General features: G+C 49.7%; 1 protein-coding gene across 3 annotated transcripts in view; it reads left to right on the plus strand.

The window, feature by feature from the left end:
* Positions 1-19,827, plus strand: part of Gdpd5 (glycerophosphodiester phosphodiesterase domain containing 5) — an 84,967-nt gene that overhangs the window by 49,809 nt on the left and 15,331 nt on the right. For all 3 annotated transcript variants that reach the window (XM_070034990.1, XM_070034992.1, XM_070034991.1), the window contains exons 3-5: positions 9,479-9,582; positions 13,614-13,707; positions 14,352-14,411. In XM_070034990.1, the coding sequence (XP_069891091.1) occupies positions 9,479-9,582; positions 13,614-13,707; positions 14,352-14,411 (258 nt within the window). The remainder of the gene's footprint in view (positions 1-9,478; positions 9,583-13,613; positions 13,708-14,351; positions 14,412-19,827) is intronic.

Below are 19,827 nucleotides of genomic sequence, written 5' to 3' on the forward strand. Positions count from 1 at the left end.
AATTGCCCAGTAGTGTGTAGCCCTGAGAAATAAATCCAGCCTCTTAGGCTGCCAGGAGCTGGCTGGGATAGAGATTCTAATAATCCCTTTCCTGCCTCTGCCCTAATGCTGCCATCTCTCTCAATCCTGCCTGGACTGCCTTCTCCCCCAAATCTCTCAGGTCAGAGCCAGGGTAATCCTGCCAGGGCCTGCCCATCTCCCCCTCCCAGGAGCTCCTGCACCCTTCCTTGCCCACATTTCCTAGGCCTTTCCTATGCATCAAATGTCCTTTTGGAACTTAGTGAGTGGGGAACAGGCTGATGTATAGAGGATCAGGTGTTGAGATGGGGTTGGCAAGTAGGCAGACTTCCTTCATTTTCTCCCTCCCAGGTCAAGAACATAGTTGGGCTCAGAACCCCTAAAGCAGAGTTGGGACCACAGGGAAGGCATTGGAGGCTGCTCAGCTGATCAAGAATCCATGCTGGGCAGAGGCAGCACACAGAGGAAGGGCTACCTAGGGCTGGACAACCACTAGAAGCAAAGCTGCAGACATCTGAGGTCTTGATGGGTGAGGAAGCCATTATTGTGAGTGTCATCATGGTGTGGGGACAGCAGAAGCATCTGTGTGACCAAAGAAAAATTAGATCCTGACTCTTTCTTACCTCACACTAAAATAAATTCCAGATGGATTAAAACGTATTTTGTTCTGCTTTTATACATTTTTTCTACTTAGAAAGCACATGTTTGTTGAGAAAAATTGAAACAGCTTGGAATGATATCCAGTGAAAGAAACTTGAGTCTCTGTGCCTTAGAGAAAGGGTTTTCAAACCCCTCTTTGGATGCCAGTGACAGCAGTAGGAAGCTGGGCGGGATACAGCGTTAAAGGTAAACTGCAAGCTCAAGAACTCCCAGTGAAAAAAAGTATGACCAAGTGTCTTATCTAGGCCACCATAACACAACACCAAAGGCATAACCAACCAATGAAGGAAAAAATGACTAGACCTGACATAAGGATGAATTCTCCTCCCCCCTTTGGTGGTACTGAGTTTGACTCTTGAGTTCCAAGCTTGCCAGGAAAGTGTTTTGTCACTTAAGCCACACCTCCAGCACTTCTTGCTCTGGTCTTTTTTTTTTGGTCTGTTGTGGGTCCTGAACTCTGGGCCAGCTCTTCAGCTCAAGGCTAGTGCTCTGCCACTTGAGCCACAGCACCCCTTCTGGCTTTTTCTGCTTTTATGATGCTGAGGAATCGAACCCAAGGCCTCATGCATGTGAGGCAGACACTCTACCACTGAGCCACTTTCCCAGCCCTTGCTCTGGTCATTTTTAAGATAGGATCCTGCTTTTCACTCAGACCATGATCCTTCTATGTATGCTTCCTGCCAAAATTGGGATGACAGGTGCCTAATACTAGGCACAGTTTTTCCTATTGAAACAGGTTCTCTTAAAGTTTTATGTTCAGGCTGGCTTGGCACTGTGACCCTCCATCCCCACTTACTCCATAGCTGGGATGAATAGCATGTGCTACCATGTCTCACTATTGGTTGAGATGGGGTTCTCAAGAACTTTTTGCTTGAAACATTGACCTCCTGATTTCTGCTAATGAATAGCTGGGATTACAGGACTAAGCCACTGAGAGCAGCTGAAAATTTAAATCTTTATATGAAAAGCATGATCAACAAAATCAAGTTAAATGATTAAGAAAAATACTAGCTATATAAAGGTTATTACTTTATGTAGAGAGAATTTTTGTAAGACCATAATAAACTAGTTCCTCAAGCAAAATCTGTCCTTCTCTGTGGCTTTGTATCGTTAGCCCTCTCCCTGCCTGGATGAAGGCTCCCCAGCTTTATAAACCCAGCAAGCACTCTGCTTCCAGTTGTATTTTAGGTATATCTCCTCTTCCAGGAAGCCCTGCATACCATCCCTCCTCCCACATCAGGTGGTGTTGAAAGACTCTGGCCTCCATACTTCTAAGCATCCTTTGTTTGCCCCACTCCACTCATCCCCAGAAATGGACTTACATCTTTGCTGTACAGTCACTGTTGTGAGTTGCTCAGGATGATCTGCAAGTAGCCAGGCCCAGCAGAGGAGGCCCGAAAAGCACAGGGCACATGTGTGTGGAAGGACTGGAAGAGAACAGGAGCCAGGAGTGGCAGGGCAATGCTGGAATCTGACTTAGTGTGGGGTAAGAGGTAGGGATCCACTTGCATCTATCCCCGAGTGGGGATTCCAAGTGTCCCAGGACCATCTGCGGAGCTCTTCATTGTTCTGCACTGGTTGACTGATGGACTATTTAGTGAATGTCCATGTTTTCCAGGCATTCGCCTCCTTTAGATCTCAGTTTCTGCATTGATTTTTAGAGAAGACCAGATGATGAAATCCTCTGAAATCTTGTCTTACTCTGAAATTCCAAGGTCTCCCACTAGTACCACCTGTGATTTGCAGGGTGACCCCGCACAAGGCCCTAACCCACTGATCCTGTTTCCTCTGTGGCCAGACAAGGATAATTACATGTCCTTGTTGCTTTGAGACAGTTGGGAGCCTTAAAGTCACCCAGACCTGAGTGTGAATTCTGGCTGCACTCATTATGTTTGCCTTTTGTGCTGTTGGGTCAGTCTCTTCCCCTGTCTGGGCCTCAGGCTTCTCAGATTCTATCGCTTGTTTTGCCTAACTATGGGGAGGAAGAGATAGAGTACCACACCTCATTGTGCTATGAAGAACTCACACAGGGCTCTGTCTTCTGCAGCTCAGGCTGCAGCCTGTGAGGGGGATTGAGAAGCTGAGTGCCGAGATCCTTTTCCCAGTCCCACCCCCACCCCCAGTTTCAGCTCCTGGGGCCACAGCCTGCAGAGCCAGGCCTGGCCTCTTGTGTCTGGTGGCCCCTGGCACCCACCCTGGACTGGGGGCAGGTGATCAGGCTTGCTGTCCTCAGCAATCAGAGAAGGACTTGGTACAGAGCAGGGGGAGGGAGAAGACTTGATCACTGTCTTCACATAATTAAAGGGCTGTCAGACGCAAATGATAATTATAGGACCAATGGTGGATCTGGCGACTTACAGCTTAACATCTGTAATCGCGTTGGGGCCTGGCAGCCCTCCTGTGAGGTGGTGATGATGTCATCGCTGTGAACAGTGGAGGAAGCTAAGGTTTGAGGCTCTGAGTGCCTGGCCCACAGCCATACAGTCAGTGGGTAGAAGGGCCTGAATTAAAGCTTAGCTCTGTATTACGCCCCCCCCCCTCCCTGGCCCTTTGACCCTCGTATGGCTTGCCTTTTTGGCTAGCTTTGTTATGTGCAGTATTTGAAAAAGCAGCTGTGGGGAAGATTTCAGCTCTTTTGGGGGCAGAAGGAAGGAAACGGCTTTCTGCCTGGCCAGTGCCACACACTGTGCCTGTGAGTGATCTCTCCAGTGCTCTGTGCAGCATGCCAAACCACTGCTCCCATTTCAAGAGCTGGAAGACGGGGCTCAGAGAGGATGGGTGTCTTCCTGGAGGTCATTCAGCAGTTCCACCTGGGATTCAAACCCTCTTTCCCCTGTCAGGCTTGGGGTCTTGAGTTCTGAATAAAGAGGACCAGGCCACCCTTCAAGAGGTCCTTTCTGGATATCCTGAAGCCAGAGGGGGCTGGGCTCCTGGCTTTCCCCAGGTCTGCAGAGGGAGGCAGCGTCTGGCCTGGGGGACAGGCAGGAGACAGGAGCTAAGTGGAACAGCTCTCACTCTAGTGTCTGTGATTCTGTCTCTGATGTTGTCAGGGTGGGGCTGGCAGCTCCTGCCAGGCCCTGAGCAGACCACAGAGTTCAGACTCCAAGTTCTCTTGGGGGAGCTGGAGCACATGCTCCACACCCTGCAGGTCGCCATCAGTGGCTGGCAGCCATGAGTATCCAGAGGCTAAAGAGGAGCCAGGTGGTGAGTGGCGGCCAGAAGTAGCAGGACTGTCTCACCCCAGCGTGGTGCCCACACTTCCTGTCGGGTTGGGGTTTGGACTGTAGTCTTGCTCTGGGACTGTCTGAGCCCAGCTGCTAATAAGCCCTTTGTGTATGCATGTTCTTCTTGAGTGCAGAGGGCTCTGGAGGGGGAGGGACAAGGCAGAGGCATGGAGGGCGAGGAGAGGATGTGGCTGTCAGCAGGAAACGGGAGATGGAACAGCAGCACTCAGTGAAATTGGTCCTCTGTGGGTCAGATTAGGATGAAAGACTAGGGCAAGAATGGCAGTAGCTGAAGCAGAGGTTGCACAGCTGAACGCCCACAGACTCTGGGGCTGAGGCCTCTGGGATCCTCCATCGTAAGTGCCAGCCCTCAGCCTCTATCCTTTGGGAGTAAGGAAGTAGCATCCTATCTAGCCACAGCCAGGATCCTCTCCAAACCAGCCTTATGCAGCCTGCTGCTGCTGGCTGAGCTCAAGAACTGCCAGGCACATGAAGGAAGGGGCTGCTTCCTCAGCCCAGCTCTCCTCAGCCTCTGCCCTGCTCCTTGGTGGCTGCCGGGGCTGTGAAGGAAGGAGGCTTGCATGGACTAGAATTGCATGGGATAGGCTCTGAGTGTGAGCCTGAGGATAAGTCTGGGGTTTCAATGATGATCTTGGTCCTGAAGTGTCCCTATGCCACACAGACTCACACCTATCCCTTCCTCATACTATATCTCGGTGCTACCTTGTGCCACAGCATCATTTGGGCCCAGGGGATCCATGGATAACCTCAGAGCATCCCTTCCCTGAAGATCATAGCCCAGTGAACTCTCCCTTATTAGGTACCTGCTGTGTGCCACTGGAAGTGTATCTGCTCATTTGATTACTCTCTCCAAGGTAGGAACCCAAGGCTGAGAAGGTAAATAAGTTTCCTGAGTGGCAGTCAGTCATTAGAAGCCATGCCCTTTCTGTCTCTATGGCTGAGGGTGTGGTTGAGAGCCAAGTTTCTGGATACCAAGAATCAGTGCAGGTTGCTCAGGGGTGAGAGGTCTTTGGAGGCTGGAGAATACAGAGGCTTCTTGGAGGAGCAAGAGATTAGGACAGGGGCAGTCCCCCAAATGACAAATAGGTGGATTCAAGATGGGCCTGGGCTGGCTGTACAAGGTCCCAGAGAACAAAGACAAGTTTGAGGGGAGCAATTCAGAGCCATCTCTGCTCAGGATTCCTGGCTTCCCCACTCCTCTGCTTGATGACTCTCTGATGTCCACTTCCCCTACATTTTGCTTTTGTAAAATAAGCAAGCTGGGCACTGGTGTCTTACACCCATAATCCTAGCTACTCAGGAAGCTGAGCTCTGAGTATGGTAGTTTGAAGCCAGGACAGTTAGGAAAATCCCTGAGACTCTTTTTTTTTTTTTTTTTGGTCAGTTGTGGGGCTTGAACTCTGGGCCTGGGTACTGTTCCTGAGCTCTTCAGCACAAGGCAAGCACTCTACCACTTGAACCACAGCACCACTTCCGGTTTTCTGATGGTTAATTGGAGATAAGAGTCTCATGGACTTTCCTGTCCAGGCTGGCTTTGAACCGTGATCCTCAGATCTCAGCCTCCTGAGTAGTTAGGATTACAGGCATGAGCCACTGGTGCCTGGTTCTCTGACACTCTTATCTCCAATTAACCACCAAATAGCTGGAAGTAGAGCTGTGGCTCAAATGGTAGAGCACCAGCCTTGAGTGAAAAAGCTAAGGGTCAGTGCCCAGACTCTGAGTTCAAGCCCTAGTACTAGCACAAAATAAATAAAATAAGCAAACAGCATCTTTTCTGTCACTTGACTGCTGATTACCAGATAATAGTCGTCACATATCTGAACATTTGTGGTGACCGTGATGTATCTTAGTGTGCTACAGAGCCCACTAAGTGTATAATGTCCTTTAAAACACCGGGAATGCTGGTAGATACCCCTACATAATGACTCCCTGGTGTTGTGCAGAGTGACAGACACAGGGAAGGCTGCAGAACCATTGTCTCTGGTATGGCAGTAGTGACTCTGATGTACATCTGGATGTAGGGCCAGACTGGCTTGTTAATAGGCAGAGCAGGCACAGGGGTGGTTGTTTTTGTTCTTCGTCTGTAATGTACCCTGTCAAGGCCATTAGTACTATTTCAAAAATCATCTTTCTAAGTGGAGCTGCCCCGCAGGCCACTTCCTCCAGCTCTCTGACCTCCCCTCCTCCTCCTCCCTTCCAGCCCCTGCCATTCATCTTTTCCTTCCATTGTTCTTGGCTTGAACCCACTGCTTCCCTCCCTTCCCTAATTCATAACCATCAGCAGCCTGCCAGGCCCTAGTGGCCTCTAACGGACTTGAATCTCAAGGTTCCTCAGCCCCAGGCTTACTCCAGTTTTGAAGTGGTGATTCCTAGCTCCTTGTTGTTTAGGCTCTGTCCCTTCCCTGCCATTCCTGGGTTCCTCGTGCACCCACTAGCTCCAACCTGTCCATTTGGCCAGTTCCTAGGGTGCAGTTCTTCATTTTTACCCTATCCTATGCCTCGCTGTAAGGATCTGGCCAAGTGAGGACAGTGGACTATGGAATGTAGGATCCCTGATTGCCATAGATACCTACACCTGTGACACTGCAGCCACAGGTCTTTCTGGTTACCTGTCAGCATTATCTTAGGTCTTAATTACATCTTGCCCCAGTATGCCTTTGAGCACCTGTAGCAAGTGCTCTTCCCTCTTGGCCTCCAGGCTACTTGCCTGGGACAGGCTCCACCTGTCCCCACTGACTAAGCACTCCTCTGAGGAGTGAGGTGGGATGCCCAGTGAAACCTCTCCTGGGTGGCCATTCTCAAGCCCACAGTAAGAGAAAGGTGCTCCTTCGCCTACCAGGTCCTTATCAAATCTTTCTTGAGTTCCTCTGCCTCCTGGGACTATAAAGCCATCCAGCTCTTAATGTATAGCAAGGAGACGCACACCCAGAGACAGTTGTACACCCACAGGCCCTGTGCTAGAATTGAGGGAGTGCACAGGTGGTAGGAGCTCTGGGAAGACAGAGCTCATGACACAGGAGGAGGTGCCCCTGCAGCGAGGAGGGTCTGCCAGTAGTAGGTTTGATGACCTGTTGGAAACTGCTGGAAATTCAGTGCATCTAGGACGAGATTGAACTGGGCTTGGGGTCTGCAAAGGAATGATTCGAGGGCACATGGCCCATTGGGTGGGAGACCCAGATATGAAATCTAGTCTGGGACCTGACTGCTAGCATCTACAGGAAATGGGAGCTGTTAGGCACAAATAAGAATTTGAAGCTCCAGGCTCCAGTGGCTCATGCTATAATCCTAGTTACTCAGGAGGCTGAGATCTGAGGATTACAATCCAAAGCTAGTCGAGACAATAAAATCCCTGAGACTTTTACCTCCAATTAAGCACCAAAAACCTGGAAGTAGAGCTGTGACTCAAGTGGTAGAGTGCTAGCCTTGAGCAAAAAAGCTCAGGGATAATGCTTTAGCCCTGAGGATAAATAAACAAGGGAAGGAAGGGAAGAAGGGAGAGAGAGAGAAAAAGAGAGAGAGAGAGACAGAGACAGAGACGGGGGCGGGGGGGGGGAGGTAGTGGAGGGAGGGAGAAAGGCAGGCAACTAGAGTCTCAGAAGGACTTAGGGTTCTAGACCAGCCAAGGTGTAGAATAAAGAGAAGACACTAGTGCTGACATGGCAGTGCAGGTAAGCCCCAGAGCCTGGCTTCAGGAAGCAGGACTAAGTATAACCTGCTTTGCTCTCTCACAGCCTCAGCTATCTGCCTGTGGCTTCTAGGGTCTGGCTCCTCCAGGCCTGTTCTGTGCTTAACCAGGGCTTCTCCATTCCTGAGCAGCGCTGTGCTTGCTATACTCGGAGCTAGGTTCTGTGCCAGGCTGTGTCCAGGTGGAGCAGATACAAAGGACCTCTGTCAGAGGAGCCATTCCCACCGCCAACCCTGCTGGCCAGATTTGGTTTTGGAGGACTGTCATCTTTGCATCTCTGTTTATTTATACAGTGGGTTAAGCAAAGCAGCCTGGCTCTGCACATGACCATGAGTGGTGACAGCTGCTCACCCAAACATGGGTCACCAACTTGATTGAGTCACCAGGGCGGGAGGGATGTCTGTATGCTCAGTAGCCAGTCCTCAGGATTGACGGCCTCTCTGGCACACTAGAGGGAGCCAGACATGCTGGCTGCTTGCCACGCACTTGTTCTGAGCATTCGAGTTGTACTCTATCACTTAATTCTCACATCTCACATCACATGAGGCAGGTGCTTTGACAGTATTCTTTTCATAAGCACGGAGGGGTTAAGTGACCTGCCTGAAGTTACACAGCTTGTCAGTAGTGGATAGGAATGTGAAGTTCCCAGGCAGTCTGGTTCCAAATGCTGAATTTAACCCCTTCACTGAGGTATCTCTAGGCAGAATGGCTGGAGGTGTTCTGAGTAGCCAGGGAAATTTTTCTCCCCTTCCTGCAGCCTCCTTCTCTCTCTCAATCACCAAAATTAATGGGATAAAGGCAGACTCAGTCCCAGTCCTTTTGGGACCCTGTCAGGGTACTGAGTTCAGATGTAAAGACTGAGGAACACTATGCTGTGGAGCACAGAGGGGGCACAATGGTATGGGCGAGACAGAAGGGCTTGTGATATTTGGAGCTGACTCCAAAGGAAATGGCAGTGTTAGAGGAACAAGCCTGAAGGGAGTGAAGGAGCTAGTTAGGGAGATGAGGGGTCCACACATAGCGTGATAGATAAGACTTCCACAGTTCTGTCCCCCAGAGGAGACTAGTCTGAGTTCTCACCCTGCCTCCCCTCAAGGCTGCTGATTGACTCTGATGACTGCAGCAGAGTCCCAGAACAGGATATCTGGGCTTGTTGTGCTTCCCAGATAAGGAACAGAAGGATAAAAGGGGGGAGGGGAGACCAGAGGGCTCCAGCAGAAGGAAACACCTGTGGACCTCTGAGCCATGGCCTCCGGACGCTGTGGTGACAGATTCTGTGCCTCCTTACCCTTATCCTGGCTGGAGACAAAGGGACAACCTGACGTGGCCCTGAAGTACCAGTGCCTATGGAAGAGGTACATTTGTTCCAGTCTAGAGGTTAGGGCACTGGCCCCCACCAACTTGCTATGTGATTTGGACAAATCACTTGGCCTCTCAGGGCTTCAATGGTTTTACCAGTAGCATGGAGTAGAAGTAGGGAAAAACCTATGTAGGAACATGTGTAAGGGCAGAGCAAGTGAGGGATGTGACTTCAGAGGCTACAGGTTGCTGCCAACGGCCTTTATTTCTGGGGGTCATCACCAGTAATAGGGAGGCCATCATCAGAACAGGGGGATAACACATACTGGAAGGGCCTCAGGCTGCAGTTAGAGCACAACTGTGTTTATGACTTTGGGCTCTGTGATGTTGGACAAATCACCTCTCCTCTCTGAACCTCAGTTTCATACCAGTGCCAAGGGTGCATTAACGCTACCTGGCAGATGTGGCCACAAAGTGGGAGGAAGAGAGGTGGGTGGGGGCATGGAGGGAGGAACCCCAAAGAACAGCTCTGGGCTCCCACTGACTCCTATCCTTCTCCTCTGCCTTCCAGTGGGAGCGCCTCTGGTTCCTGCTTCTCACCTTCACGTTTGGCCTCACACTCACCTGGCTTTACTTCTGGTGGGAAGTCCACAATGACTACGACGAATTCAACTGGTAAGTAGAGTAGGGGATCTAGGGACTCCAGTTTGGGCCTCTCTCCCAGGGTGGTCCTCAGGGCTATGTACAACCTCAGGCCCTGTGTGACCTTGAGTGTGTATCCTGCCCACTTGCAGGGTTTTAGACATCACAGGCTGGCAGGGCAAGTAAAGAGAGAGACCAGAGCCTGAGGTCATCCCCTCTGGAACTTTGAGAAGGCTTCCTAGAAGTGGCAAATTTGTGTGGGTAATAGCCTACATGACCGGTCTAAAGAGATGTGAAGGGAGGCTCACGCCTCAGGAGGCTGAGATATGAGAATCTAGGTTCGAAGCCAGCCTGGGCAGGAAAGTCTATGAGAAAGTCTCTTGTTTCTGCCTCCTTGCTGGTTTTTGTTAAATAAATAAAGGACATGAGAGAAAGTAGGAGGCCCCAGGTTCTTTCTAGTGGGAACCCCTTCCTTGGCAAATTTAGAAGCAGGCTTAAAGTCACACAGTCAGTTGGGAGCAATTTGGCTTGGGAACCAGGCCTGCTCCCTCCCTGTTAATGCTGATCACAATGTCAGGTGGTAGGCTAGGGCATGGTCTAGTGGCAGACCATGAAAACACAAGGCCCTGAACAGCTTCAGGTACTACAGTACTGCCAGTAGCAACAATAACAACCCCATTGGCTCATATTTACCTATCAAATTGATAGTGGAAGCTGAGCACTAGTGGCTTATGCCTGTAATCCTACTCAAGAGGCTGAGCTCTCAGGATCACAGTTCAAAGCCAGCCTAGGCAAGAATGTCTGTAAGACTACCAGAAAAGCCTGAAGTGGAGCTGTGGCTCCAGTGATAGAGTGCTAAACTTTAGCTCAGGGTCAGTGGATAGGCCTTGAGTTCAAACCCTAGGACAGGCACATACATATATACACACAAAAAAAAATTGGTATAGGGATATACACCTGTAGGGAAGCTAAGGCAGGAAGATTATGAGTTTGAGGCCAGTCTGGGCTACAGAGCAAAACCTAGCTTTAAAAAGCCAATGAACAGGGGCTGGGAAGGTGGCTCAGTGGTAGAGTGCTTGCTTTGCATGCCTGAGGCCCTGGGTTCGATTCCTCAGCACCACATAAGCAAAAAGAAAAAAGCCAGAAGTGGTGCTGTGGCTCAAGTGGTAGAGCACTAGCCTTGAGCTGAAGAGCTGAGGGACAGTGCTCAGGCCCAGAGTTCAGGCCCCACGACTGGACCTAAAAAATAAAAAATAAAAAAATAAAAAGCCAATGAACAAACAAAAATATAGTCATATGACCAAGAGCAAACCTGTGGTACCATCTCAGCTTTTTCCTCTTCAGCACAAGGCTGCTCTGAGGATAAGATGGCCTGATGGACAGGAAGGGCTCAGAGCTCCTCTGGATGTGAGGGCTGCTTTCTGGGAGGTGGAGCTTACTCCTGGAAGGTGGGTGTGATATTAAGTGCATAGGGCTCTCAGACTCACCTCTGATGGGACATGGATCTGGGCTCTGTGAGTATCCTGCCCACTGCAGTTAACTAGCACAATAAAGGATGTGTCCCACAACAGCCACACAAGGTGAACCAGAGCTCTAGCCAATTCCCAGGGGTGGCCTCTGGTCTTTATTAAATGTTATAAATCAATTATTCATCTTTGCGGTGTCCAAAATGCAGGTGCCATTGTGGGTAAACGGGGACCTTCCTTGCTGGCCCCAGTGGCAGACAGGACAGTTCAGCTGAACTGGAAGATCACAGTGAAAACCATGTACAGATGGGAAAGAGGCCCAAAGAAGGACAGGGCTCATGTATGGCCATCCAACCAGTCACTGCCAAGGACACATACACAGGGCAGTCTGAGTTGGTTAAAGAGCCTTTATAAGATCACAGGGCCAGGCTGGGAAGGTGGCTCAGTGGTAGAGCACTTGCCTTGCATACCTGAGGCCCTGGGTTCGATTCCCCAGCACCACATAAGCAAAAAGAAAAAAAGCCGGAAGTGGTAGAGCACTAGCCTTGAGCTGAAGAGCTGAGGGACAGCGCCCAGGCCCAGAGTTCAGGCCCCACGACCGGACCACAAAAAAAAAAAAAAGATCACAGGGCCAGATACAAACAGATCTGAGATGGGGACTTGAGCCTGGCCAACTGTGACTCATGGTTCATGAGGTCACCCCACTCTTCTCAAGAGAGCTTCCTATCCCCAGGAGACCTCACAGAGGGTGAGCATCTGTCCTGTTGGGGAGGTGGCTTACCTGAGACCTGCAGCTCTTCACCTGCTGCCTCTTTCTTGAAGGCCTAGTATTGGAGTTCAGGAGAGCCTGGTCCAGCTCTCATGATCTTGAGGGCCTCCGGAGTCAGTTCATGCACTAAGAGAATGTAAGCAAGATTCCAGAGGACAAAGAAGGGTACAGGGGTATCTGGGCAATTACTGCCCCTGGTGGCTGTACTTGAAAGACAAGTGGGGCTGGTAAAGCTACCAAGACCAAGTCCTATCCCTCTTCAAGCCTCAGTTTCCCCAACTCTGCAAGAAGATGTGTACTCATTGATCTTCCCCTGGTCAGTCTTCCCCTGGTCTGTGAGACTGAGGCCCTGAGAAGGGGGCAGACTCTGGGGTTCTGCTGAGTTCATCTCCCAGCCCTCTGCCAGAGCCCAGGTTGGCAGCAGGCTGAAATGGCTTAGCATTGGCCCATATTCACAAGTGACCCTGGAGAAAGTTTCTGCCTCCTCTGATCCTCCATTTTCTTAGTTAGAAGAGGAGGATAGTTGTGGAGAACAGCTAAGCTGGATCTACCAGGAACTTTAAGTTCACTCCCTTTGCCCCTGCAATGCTATTTATACGAATCTACCCTAAGTATCAGAACTTCAAAAAGATATGTACACATTTTTTCACTTTTATGTTAATTTATAATAGTGAATCATTGGAAACGATGAAGTGCCATGAATAGGCAGTTGTCTATATATGGTACATGAATTCAATAGAAGACCTCGTGTCTATTTTTAAAAAAAAAATCTCCCATTTCCTCAGCATTTTTACCGACACCAGTAAACGTTTGTGTGAAGCAGTGTTAGTGGGATGCCTAGAACGTGCCTCACCTCCCTGTGTCCTCTGCAGACCTCTGCAGCTTTTATTCTTACTCCCATGATAAATGAGGAGAGGAAGGCTCAGAAGTCAGGTGTTAGCCTGGTGCTGGTGGCTCACGCCTGTAATCCTAGCCACTCAGGAGGCTGAGAACTGAGGATCATGGTTCAAAGCCAGCCTGGGCAAGAGTGTCCATGAGACACTTATCTTCAATTAACCACCAGAAAACTGGAAGTGTCGCTGTGGCTCAAGTGGCTAGCCTTGAGCTAGCTCAGGGATAGTGCCCAGGCCCAGAATTCAAGACCCACGACTGACACCTCCCACCCCCACCAAAAAAGAAAAAAAGAGCCAACATGGGCAAAAAAAAAGTCTTCAAGACTCTTATTTCCTACAAAAAGCCCAGATTTGGAGGTGTGGCTCAAGTGATAGAGTACCAGCTCTGAAAAAAGGCAAACAAGAACTGGAGACCCTGAGTTTAAACCTTAGTACTAGCCCCACCTCCCCCCCCAAAAAAGATCAGGTCAATTCCAAGACCCCACACTTTCACATTTGAACATTAAATTGATGCATGTCACAACCAAGGGCATTGAATCTGTGAAGCCTGATGCCTTCTCCAGCAGGAGGCTGAATGGTTTGGAGCCCAGCGTGGATGCCTCCCAGGAAGCTGTACTGATAGCTCTCCTGGCTTTGCAGTTTATACAAACATCCAGAATAGGCCCAGGAGCCATGGGAAGGAAACCCAGCAGTCTTGGTAATGGTTACTTTGTGACAGTAGAATCTTGGTGAATTGTTCTTTTCTTCTTCATGCTTCTTGGTCTCCTAGTGTCCCCCAGAAGCAGGCATGGCTGATGATGAGAGGAATACTGGGTGCTATTATGGGATGGGCAAGGCCTGCTTGCCAAGCCCAGCCTATGGTCTGCCCAGCTGATAATCTCCTGGGCCAGGCAGAGGCCCAGTGGAGGTCTGACCCTTGTCCCTTTACCCCCACAGGTACCTCTACAATCGCATGGGTTACTGGAGTGACTGGTCTGTGCCCATCCTCGTGACCACATCTGCTGCCTTCACGTACATTGCAGGCCTTCTGGTATGGGGGTGGGGTGGGATGTGTGGAAGGGTAGCCCTGTTCCCCAGGGAAGGAAGCCTTGGCCTGTGCTTGACTGATGGAGGGCCTTGTACTGGTCTATATGTTGAAGCTGGTTCTGCCCAGAGCCCCTCCAGCTGCTGCTCGGGCCTGAGTCCTGGGGCTTTCAAGGTGGAAGATCCTAATTTGCCAGTCTCTGAACCGCCTCTCCAAGAAGCCTCCCTCCCAGCCCAGTAAAACCATCCTGGCTTTTAGAGCAGATATCCTCTTCCAGAAACTGGGCTTTGGGGCTTCCCAGTCCCTCTGTTCTATTCACTGATATTCAGGCCGTTCTGGACTGGGGGCTTCTTGCAGACAATTCTTTTTCAGAATCCTAGGGCTTGAAACTCCCAAACCTTGCATGAATTAAGTTGGGCAATCCAACTGCACTAGGACTCAGTGACCTCTTAAGTGACAAACCCCAGGGGAAGAGCCTAGACTAATCTCAAAGGAAGCCAAGCCATGCCTCTGCTGGCTGGACAGGACATGGCAATCTTGCTGCCTGCCCTGGGGCAGGCTGAGGGCAGTTGTATGGATCAGGGTGGTATCTTGGGAGCTGGCATGGTCTCACCATTCCACAACCTGACTGCCCCTCTGGCCCTCCTCAGGTCCTGGCACTATGTCACATTGCTGTGGGACAGCAGATGAACCTCCACTGGTTGCACAAGGTAAGAAGGATGCTCAGCTGGAGCTGGGGAGGAGATGGGAAACTGGAGGAGGCAGAGGAAGACCCTGCGCAAGGCATCCTTCCTTTTTATCCAGACTATCAACTGTGCTAGTAGCTCACACTGAGCACACTAGATGTGTGCCAGACCCTGTCTTTGTAGCCCAGCCTGCATTCACTCAACCCTCATCATAGCCTTGTGATGTAGGCCCAGTCGCCAACACAATTGCAGGTTGGAAAACTGAGGTACAGAGAGGTTGAGTGACATGCCTATTGTCTCCTGGTGTGAGTGGGGTTGGAGGTTCTAGTCTTGGAGCTATGTGTTTCACCAACATGAATCCCAGCTTCCATTGGAGCCCAGCTGTTGGCTGGCTCTGCTTTATCCCTTGACTTTCTCTCTGTTCTTCAGTGGACTCTTATCTGCACTATTGTTTTCTTAAAGCCTTCTCTCCAATTCCCATGGCTCCCAGGATGACCTAGATCCTCCCATGGTCCTGATCTGGCCTTGCCAATGTCTCCTGGCTCCTCAGCATCTGTTGACTCAGACATCTTTAGCCCCCCGGTCTTTCTCTGCTTTTAGCCCTTTGCTTTTGCCCTTGATCACTCATTCTTCTGGCCCCTTGGGTGTTACTCCTCACTTATGTAGGCAACTTTCTTTCATGGGTAGGGGCTTCTACCTAGCCCCTGTGATCTGCCCTGCTACAGCTCCAGGCATCTGTGCTATCTGATGTCCATTGGGTTCCTCCTTCCCAACCCAGTCCATCTTGATGTTCCTTATGGGCTAGGTTGCCATTGACCACTGTGCTGTCCCCAGTGTCCCACTCAGGGCTGGGCCCAACACAGGCAGGCTTTATATTTGAGACCAGAGACTCACCATCATGTCTTACACACTTGGTGCTGAGTGTAAGTATTTAATGCTGGTTCTCCTGGAACAGGGTACAGCAAGGTACAAGGTTGATGGAGACAGAGCCCCAGGAGCAGTGGGCCATGGAAGGAGAGCTGGGTTATCTCTTCTCCCAGAGCCTACTCACAGGGGGCACTTAGGAAGGGCAGAAGTGTCCAGAAACACCAAAGATAGACCAAGAGTGACTCCAAAGCAATGGCCTCACTTCTAACTAAGAAGGGAAATAGAACAGGAAGAAGAGGGACAGGGTGAGCTTGGTTGGACATGGGGAGTAAGAAGCCAGGAATCATGGAAGCAGTTCAGTTATTCACAGAGTTGGGAGCTAGGCCTGACCCAAGTGACTGAAGTGTTGCAGGGGTGAAGAGCAACACGTAACTCCTGTTCCCATCCACCTTGCTCCCACTGATCACAGTATCCTAGGCTTCTATGGTCTCCCCTGTGAGCCATTTTCTTTGCCCAGATGCAAAACTGACACTTGAAAGGACTGCACCAGCTGGCACAGATGATGGGCTGGCACATGCTGTGGCCACCTCCTGAAGTCATGCCTGCATCTCAGTAGGTCAGGGTACACCTGTTTGATCCTAGAGAGAGGCTGTTAGAAGCCACTGAGCCAGCCGGAGGTGGTGGATCAATGCCAGGAGTTAGATCCTGTCATCCTCACCAGTACTCACTCCTAGGGGGAAGAAGGCCAGCCTTCCTGTTCCCCTGGCCCTCCCATGAGATCTAAGCAAGAGAAAAGACTTCTTGGGCAGAGCTGACCCATCTCTGGGACAGCCATGCCAGGAGAGAAGGACTTCTCAGCAGGAACTGGAAATTCTATGTATGCATTCTGCTTCCAAGATTCCGGGATTGGATTCCAATATCCTAAGGAAAACTTATTCCTTTGGTTTATTTGCTTGTTTCGTTTTAATTCATTTTTGACCAGGCAATATGTTAACATGGTTCAAAACTTAAGACACTAGAGTATATAATGATAATTGTTCTATCTTTCTAGAGGCACTGACGGTACTGGGGAAGGAACCTGGGTTCTCAAGCTTGCTAGACAAATGCTCTACCACTTGAGCCACACTTCCATTCCTTTTTGCTTTTAGTTTTCAGACAGATTCTTGTGCTAACATTGCCCAAGCTGTCCTCAGACTGGAATCCTCCTGTCTTTACATTCAGAGTTTTTGCATTTCTGGAACTGAGCCACCATGCCCAGCCCTTTCCAGAGACAACTTAAGCATATCCAAATATACATTTCCTTTTTTATTTTTCAGACATACATAGTCCACTGGATTTTCTGTCCTTCCCCTTCACCAACTGTGTGGAGCTCTTTTTTTGAGTATATTAGAGCACTTTTTCCCAGTGTCTGTCCCTTGGCTTTGTTCGTGACCTGTATATTTTCTAATTCCATAGGTGTTTAGCCAGTCCTCTGCTAGTGGCCCCCCCAAAAACCTTTCTGTCCTTGGGCAAGGCAGTCTGGCAGTGACCCAGAAGAGAATTCTTGAGTTTATTTATTTATTTATTTTTTGGTCATTTTGAACTGAGGGCATGGGCTCTGTCCCTGAGCTTTTTCATTCAAGGCTATCACTCTGTCACTTTGAGTCACAGTGCCACTTCTGGTGTTTTGATGATTAATTGGAGGTAATAGCCTCATGGACTTTCCTGCCTCAGTTTACTTTTATAATGCCTTCCCTGCCAAGTGCTAACAATACATGCTCCCTGGACAATGTATGGTTATGCCTATAAAAAGTCCTTGCCAGGGGCTGGGAAGGTGGCTCAGTGGTAGAGCGCTTGCCTTGTATGCTCGAGGCCCTGGGTTCGATTCCTCAGCATCACATAAGAAAAAAGCCGGAAGTGGCACTGTGGCTCAAGTGGTAGAGTGCTAGCCTTGCGCTGAAGAGCTGAGGGACAGAGCCCAGGCCCAGAGTTCAGGCCCCACGACCAGACCCAAAAAAAAAAAAAAAAAAAAAAGTCCTTGCCAGGGCCGGGAAGGTGGCTCAGTGGTAGAGTGCTTGCCTTGTGTGCATGAGGCCTCAGCACCACATAGGCAGAAAAAGCAGGAAGTGGCGCTGTGGCTCAAGTGGAAGAGCGCTAGCCTTGAGCTGAATTGCTGAGGGACAGCGCCCAAGCCCAGAGTTCAGGCCCCAGAACTGACAAAAAAGAAGTCCTTGCCAGAGCCTGGTGCTGGTGGCTTATGTCGGCAATCCAAGCTACTCAGGATCTGAGCTCTGAGAATCGAGGTTTAAAGCTAGCCCAGGTAGACAAGTTCGAGAAACACCATCTCCAATTATCCAACAAAAAGCTTGAAGTAGAGGTATGGCGTAAGTGGTACAGTACCAGCCTTGAGTGAAAAAGCTAATGGAAAGCACCAAGCCCTGAGTTCAAGCCCCAATTACCTGCACACAAACATTCATTAATTTTAAAATTTGCCCACAGGGTATTTTCAGGCTTATTTCTTGGCTTTTGCTAATCTAATGTGTGGAAAGTGGTACCACACTGTGCTTTCTGTCTGCATTTCCTTTATGTTGAGTTGGTATCTGTCGTCCACAGTCCTGAGTCACTGGCATTTTTGAGCTGTCTCTTCATATCCCTTGCCTTTTTTTGTCATGGGATTCGCTTTCTGTTTATTAATTTGTAGGAACTCTTAATAGATTTGGGAAATCAGTCCATTGGCTGGTGAACAGCAGATATTTCCTAGTTTGTCATTTACCTTTTGACTTTGCTTATTGTGCCATAAGGATTTGTGTCATAGGGATTTTTTTTTTAATTCTTGAGGATTTGAGCCTGTCATCTCTTTTTTGTCTGGCCCCTAGTTTTGTGTCAGACTTGGAAAGGTCTTTCCCATTCCAAAATTATACAGAATTTTTCTGTGGTATCGCTTAGTAATTATTTTTTCACTTTTTTTGACATTTAAATTCTTTATCTCCTTGGGAGTTATTCTGAGGTATAGTGTGATCTTGGCTCTCTTTAGATGGCTCCCAACATTCCCAGCTGTCTCCACCCTTTCCCCTCTAGTCTGATGGAGATGACTTTGATCATTGCTTTATCCTGGTCCTGGGGCTTGAACTCAGGGCCTATGCACTGTCCTTGAGCTTTTTTGCTCAAGGCTATCCCTCTACTACTTCAGCTATATCTCTGTTTCCAGCTTTTTAGTGGTTAATTGGCGATAAGAATTTTACATACTTTTCTGCCCAGGCTGGCTTTTGAACCATGATCTTCAGGTCTTAACCTCCTGATTAGCTATAATTACAGGCATGAGCCACCAGTCAGAACTTGTATTTTGAGGTCGTGGTCCCCCTGAGTCCTGAGGAGAAGACTGAGGGCTCAGGTCTGGGCAGGGAAGGAGCCACACACACATGCTTGGTGCTGTGAATGGATCCTGGGACCATTCATTCTCCTCTTTCTCAGTCCACCCAGGATTCTGTCTCCTAGAAACCTCTCCCAGGTGACCTCCAGGATAAGTGCAGAGACATAGGAAGGAAGGAAAAGGTTGAGCTATTCAGAAAGGTTTTAGGTAAAAAGGAGGCTCCTCCCTGAGATATTCCTTCTGTCAACCCCCAATCCGAAAGTTGCTCAGATGTCACTTCTGAAAGGTGCCAGTCACAGCTCCCATACCCACACCCCCTCGGCTGTCCTGTTGCACCCCCAAACACATCACACTGCTCTGGGGATGTGGTCCCCTGACTACTCTACCACAGGGTCAGTAGTGGTGGCCCAGGCCTGCATGTGGAGGAGGGTTTTGTCAGCAACCCAGATGGAGACCCAGAGAGAAGCACCGGACTCCGGACTCCGTATGCCCTGGTGGCTGGGCTGGGCTGGGCTGGGCAGGTTTGGTGCTCCTACCCCAGCACAGGCTGGATCCAGCCTCAGCCATGGGTACTTCATCAGCACTCCAGGTGAACTCAGACTTCTCTCTCACAGCCAGTCCATCTGTTAGGTTTCTGGCATTTAGCCTCTGACCTTCCTACCTTCTCACAGAAGGCACAGTTGAGAGTTTCCTGTATGCAGGCACTGTTTATCATAATGTCATTAACTGTATGCATCAGACACTTCTCACCTTATTCATTCATTCCTCATCATTACCTGTTCAGTTGCTGTCACTGAAAATGACACCACTTCGTGGCATCCATGGTGCTAAGCATCACACTTATATTGTCTCATTTACTTTTAGCCTTCTAGGTAGGCATTCACTGGCCCCATGTCCCAGCAAGGGGGTAGAGGAAATCTCTGGAGATGTTACCCTCCCCTTGAGCAGCACATGTGACCCAGAAATGAGTGTGACTTGTCACTCTGGACCAGCCATCTGCCATGGGGTCCCCAGATCTAGAAGTCAGACACCCCTCCCCACCAAAAAGCCAACCAACTGTACCTCTGCAAGTCTGGGTTCCAACTCCTCTCAGACCCTAGCACCCAAGGGAGACTAACTGAATGAGTACGTGAATGAATGACTGAATGAGCATTCCACTGCAACCTCTATCCCTCCCCTGCCTTCACAGTCTTCAGGACAGAAACCCCAATACCATGTTCTCAT

The sequence above is a fragment of the Dipodomys merriami genome, unplaced genomic scaffold, assembly GCF_024711535.1.
Source record: "Dipodomys merriami isolate MVZ:Mamm:240054 unplaced genomic scaffold, mDipMer1.0.p SCAF_25, whole genome shotgun sequence".
Lineage (NCBI taxonomy): Eukaryota > Metazoa > Chordata > Mammalia > Rodentia > Heteromyidae > Dipodomys > Dipodomys merriami.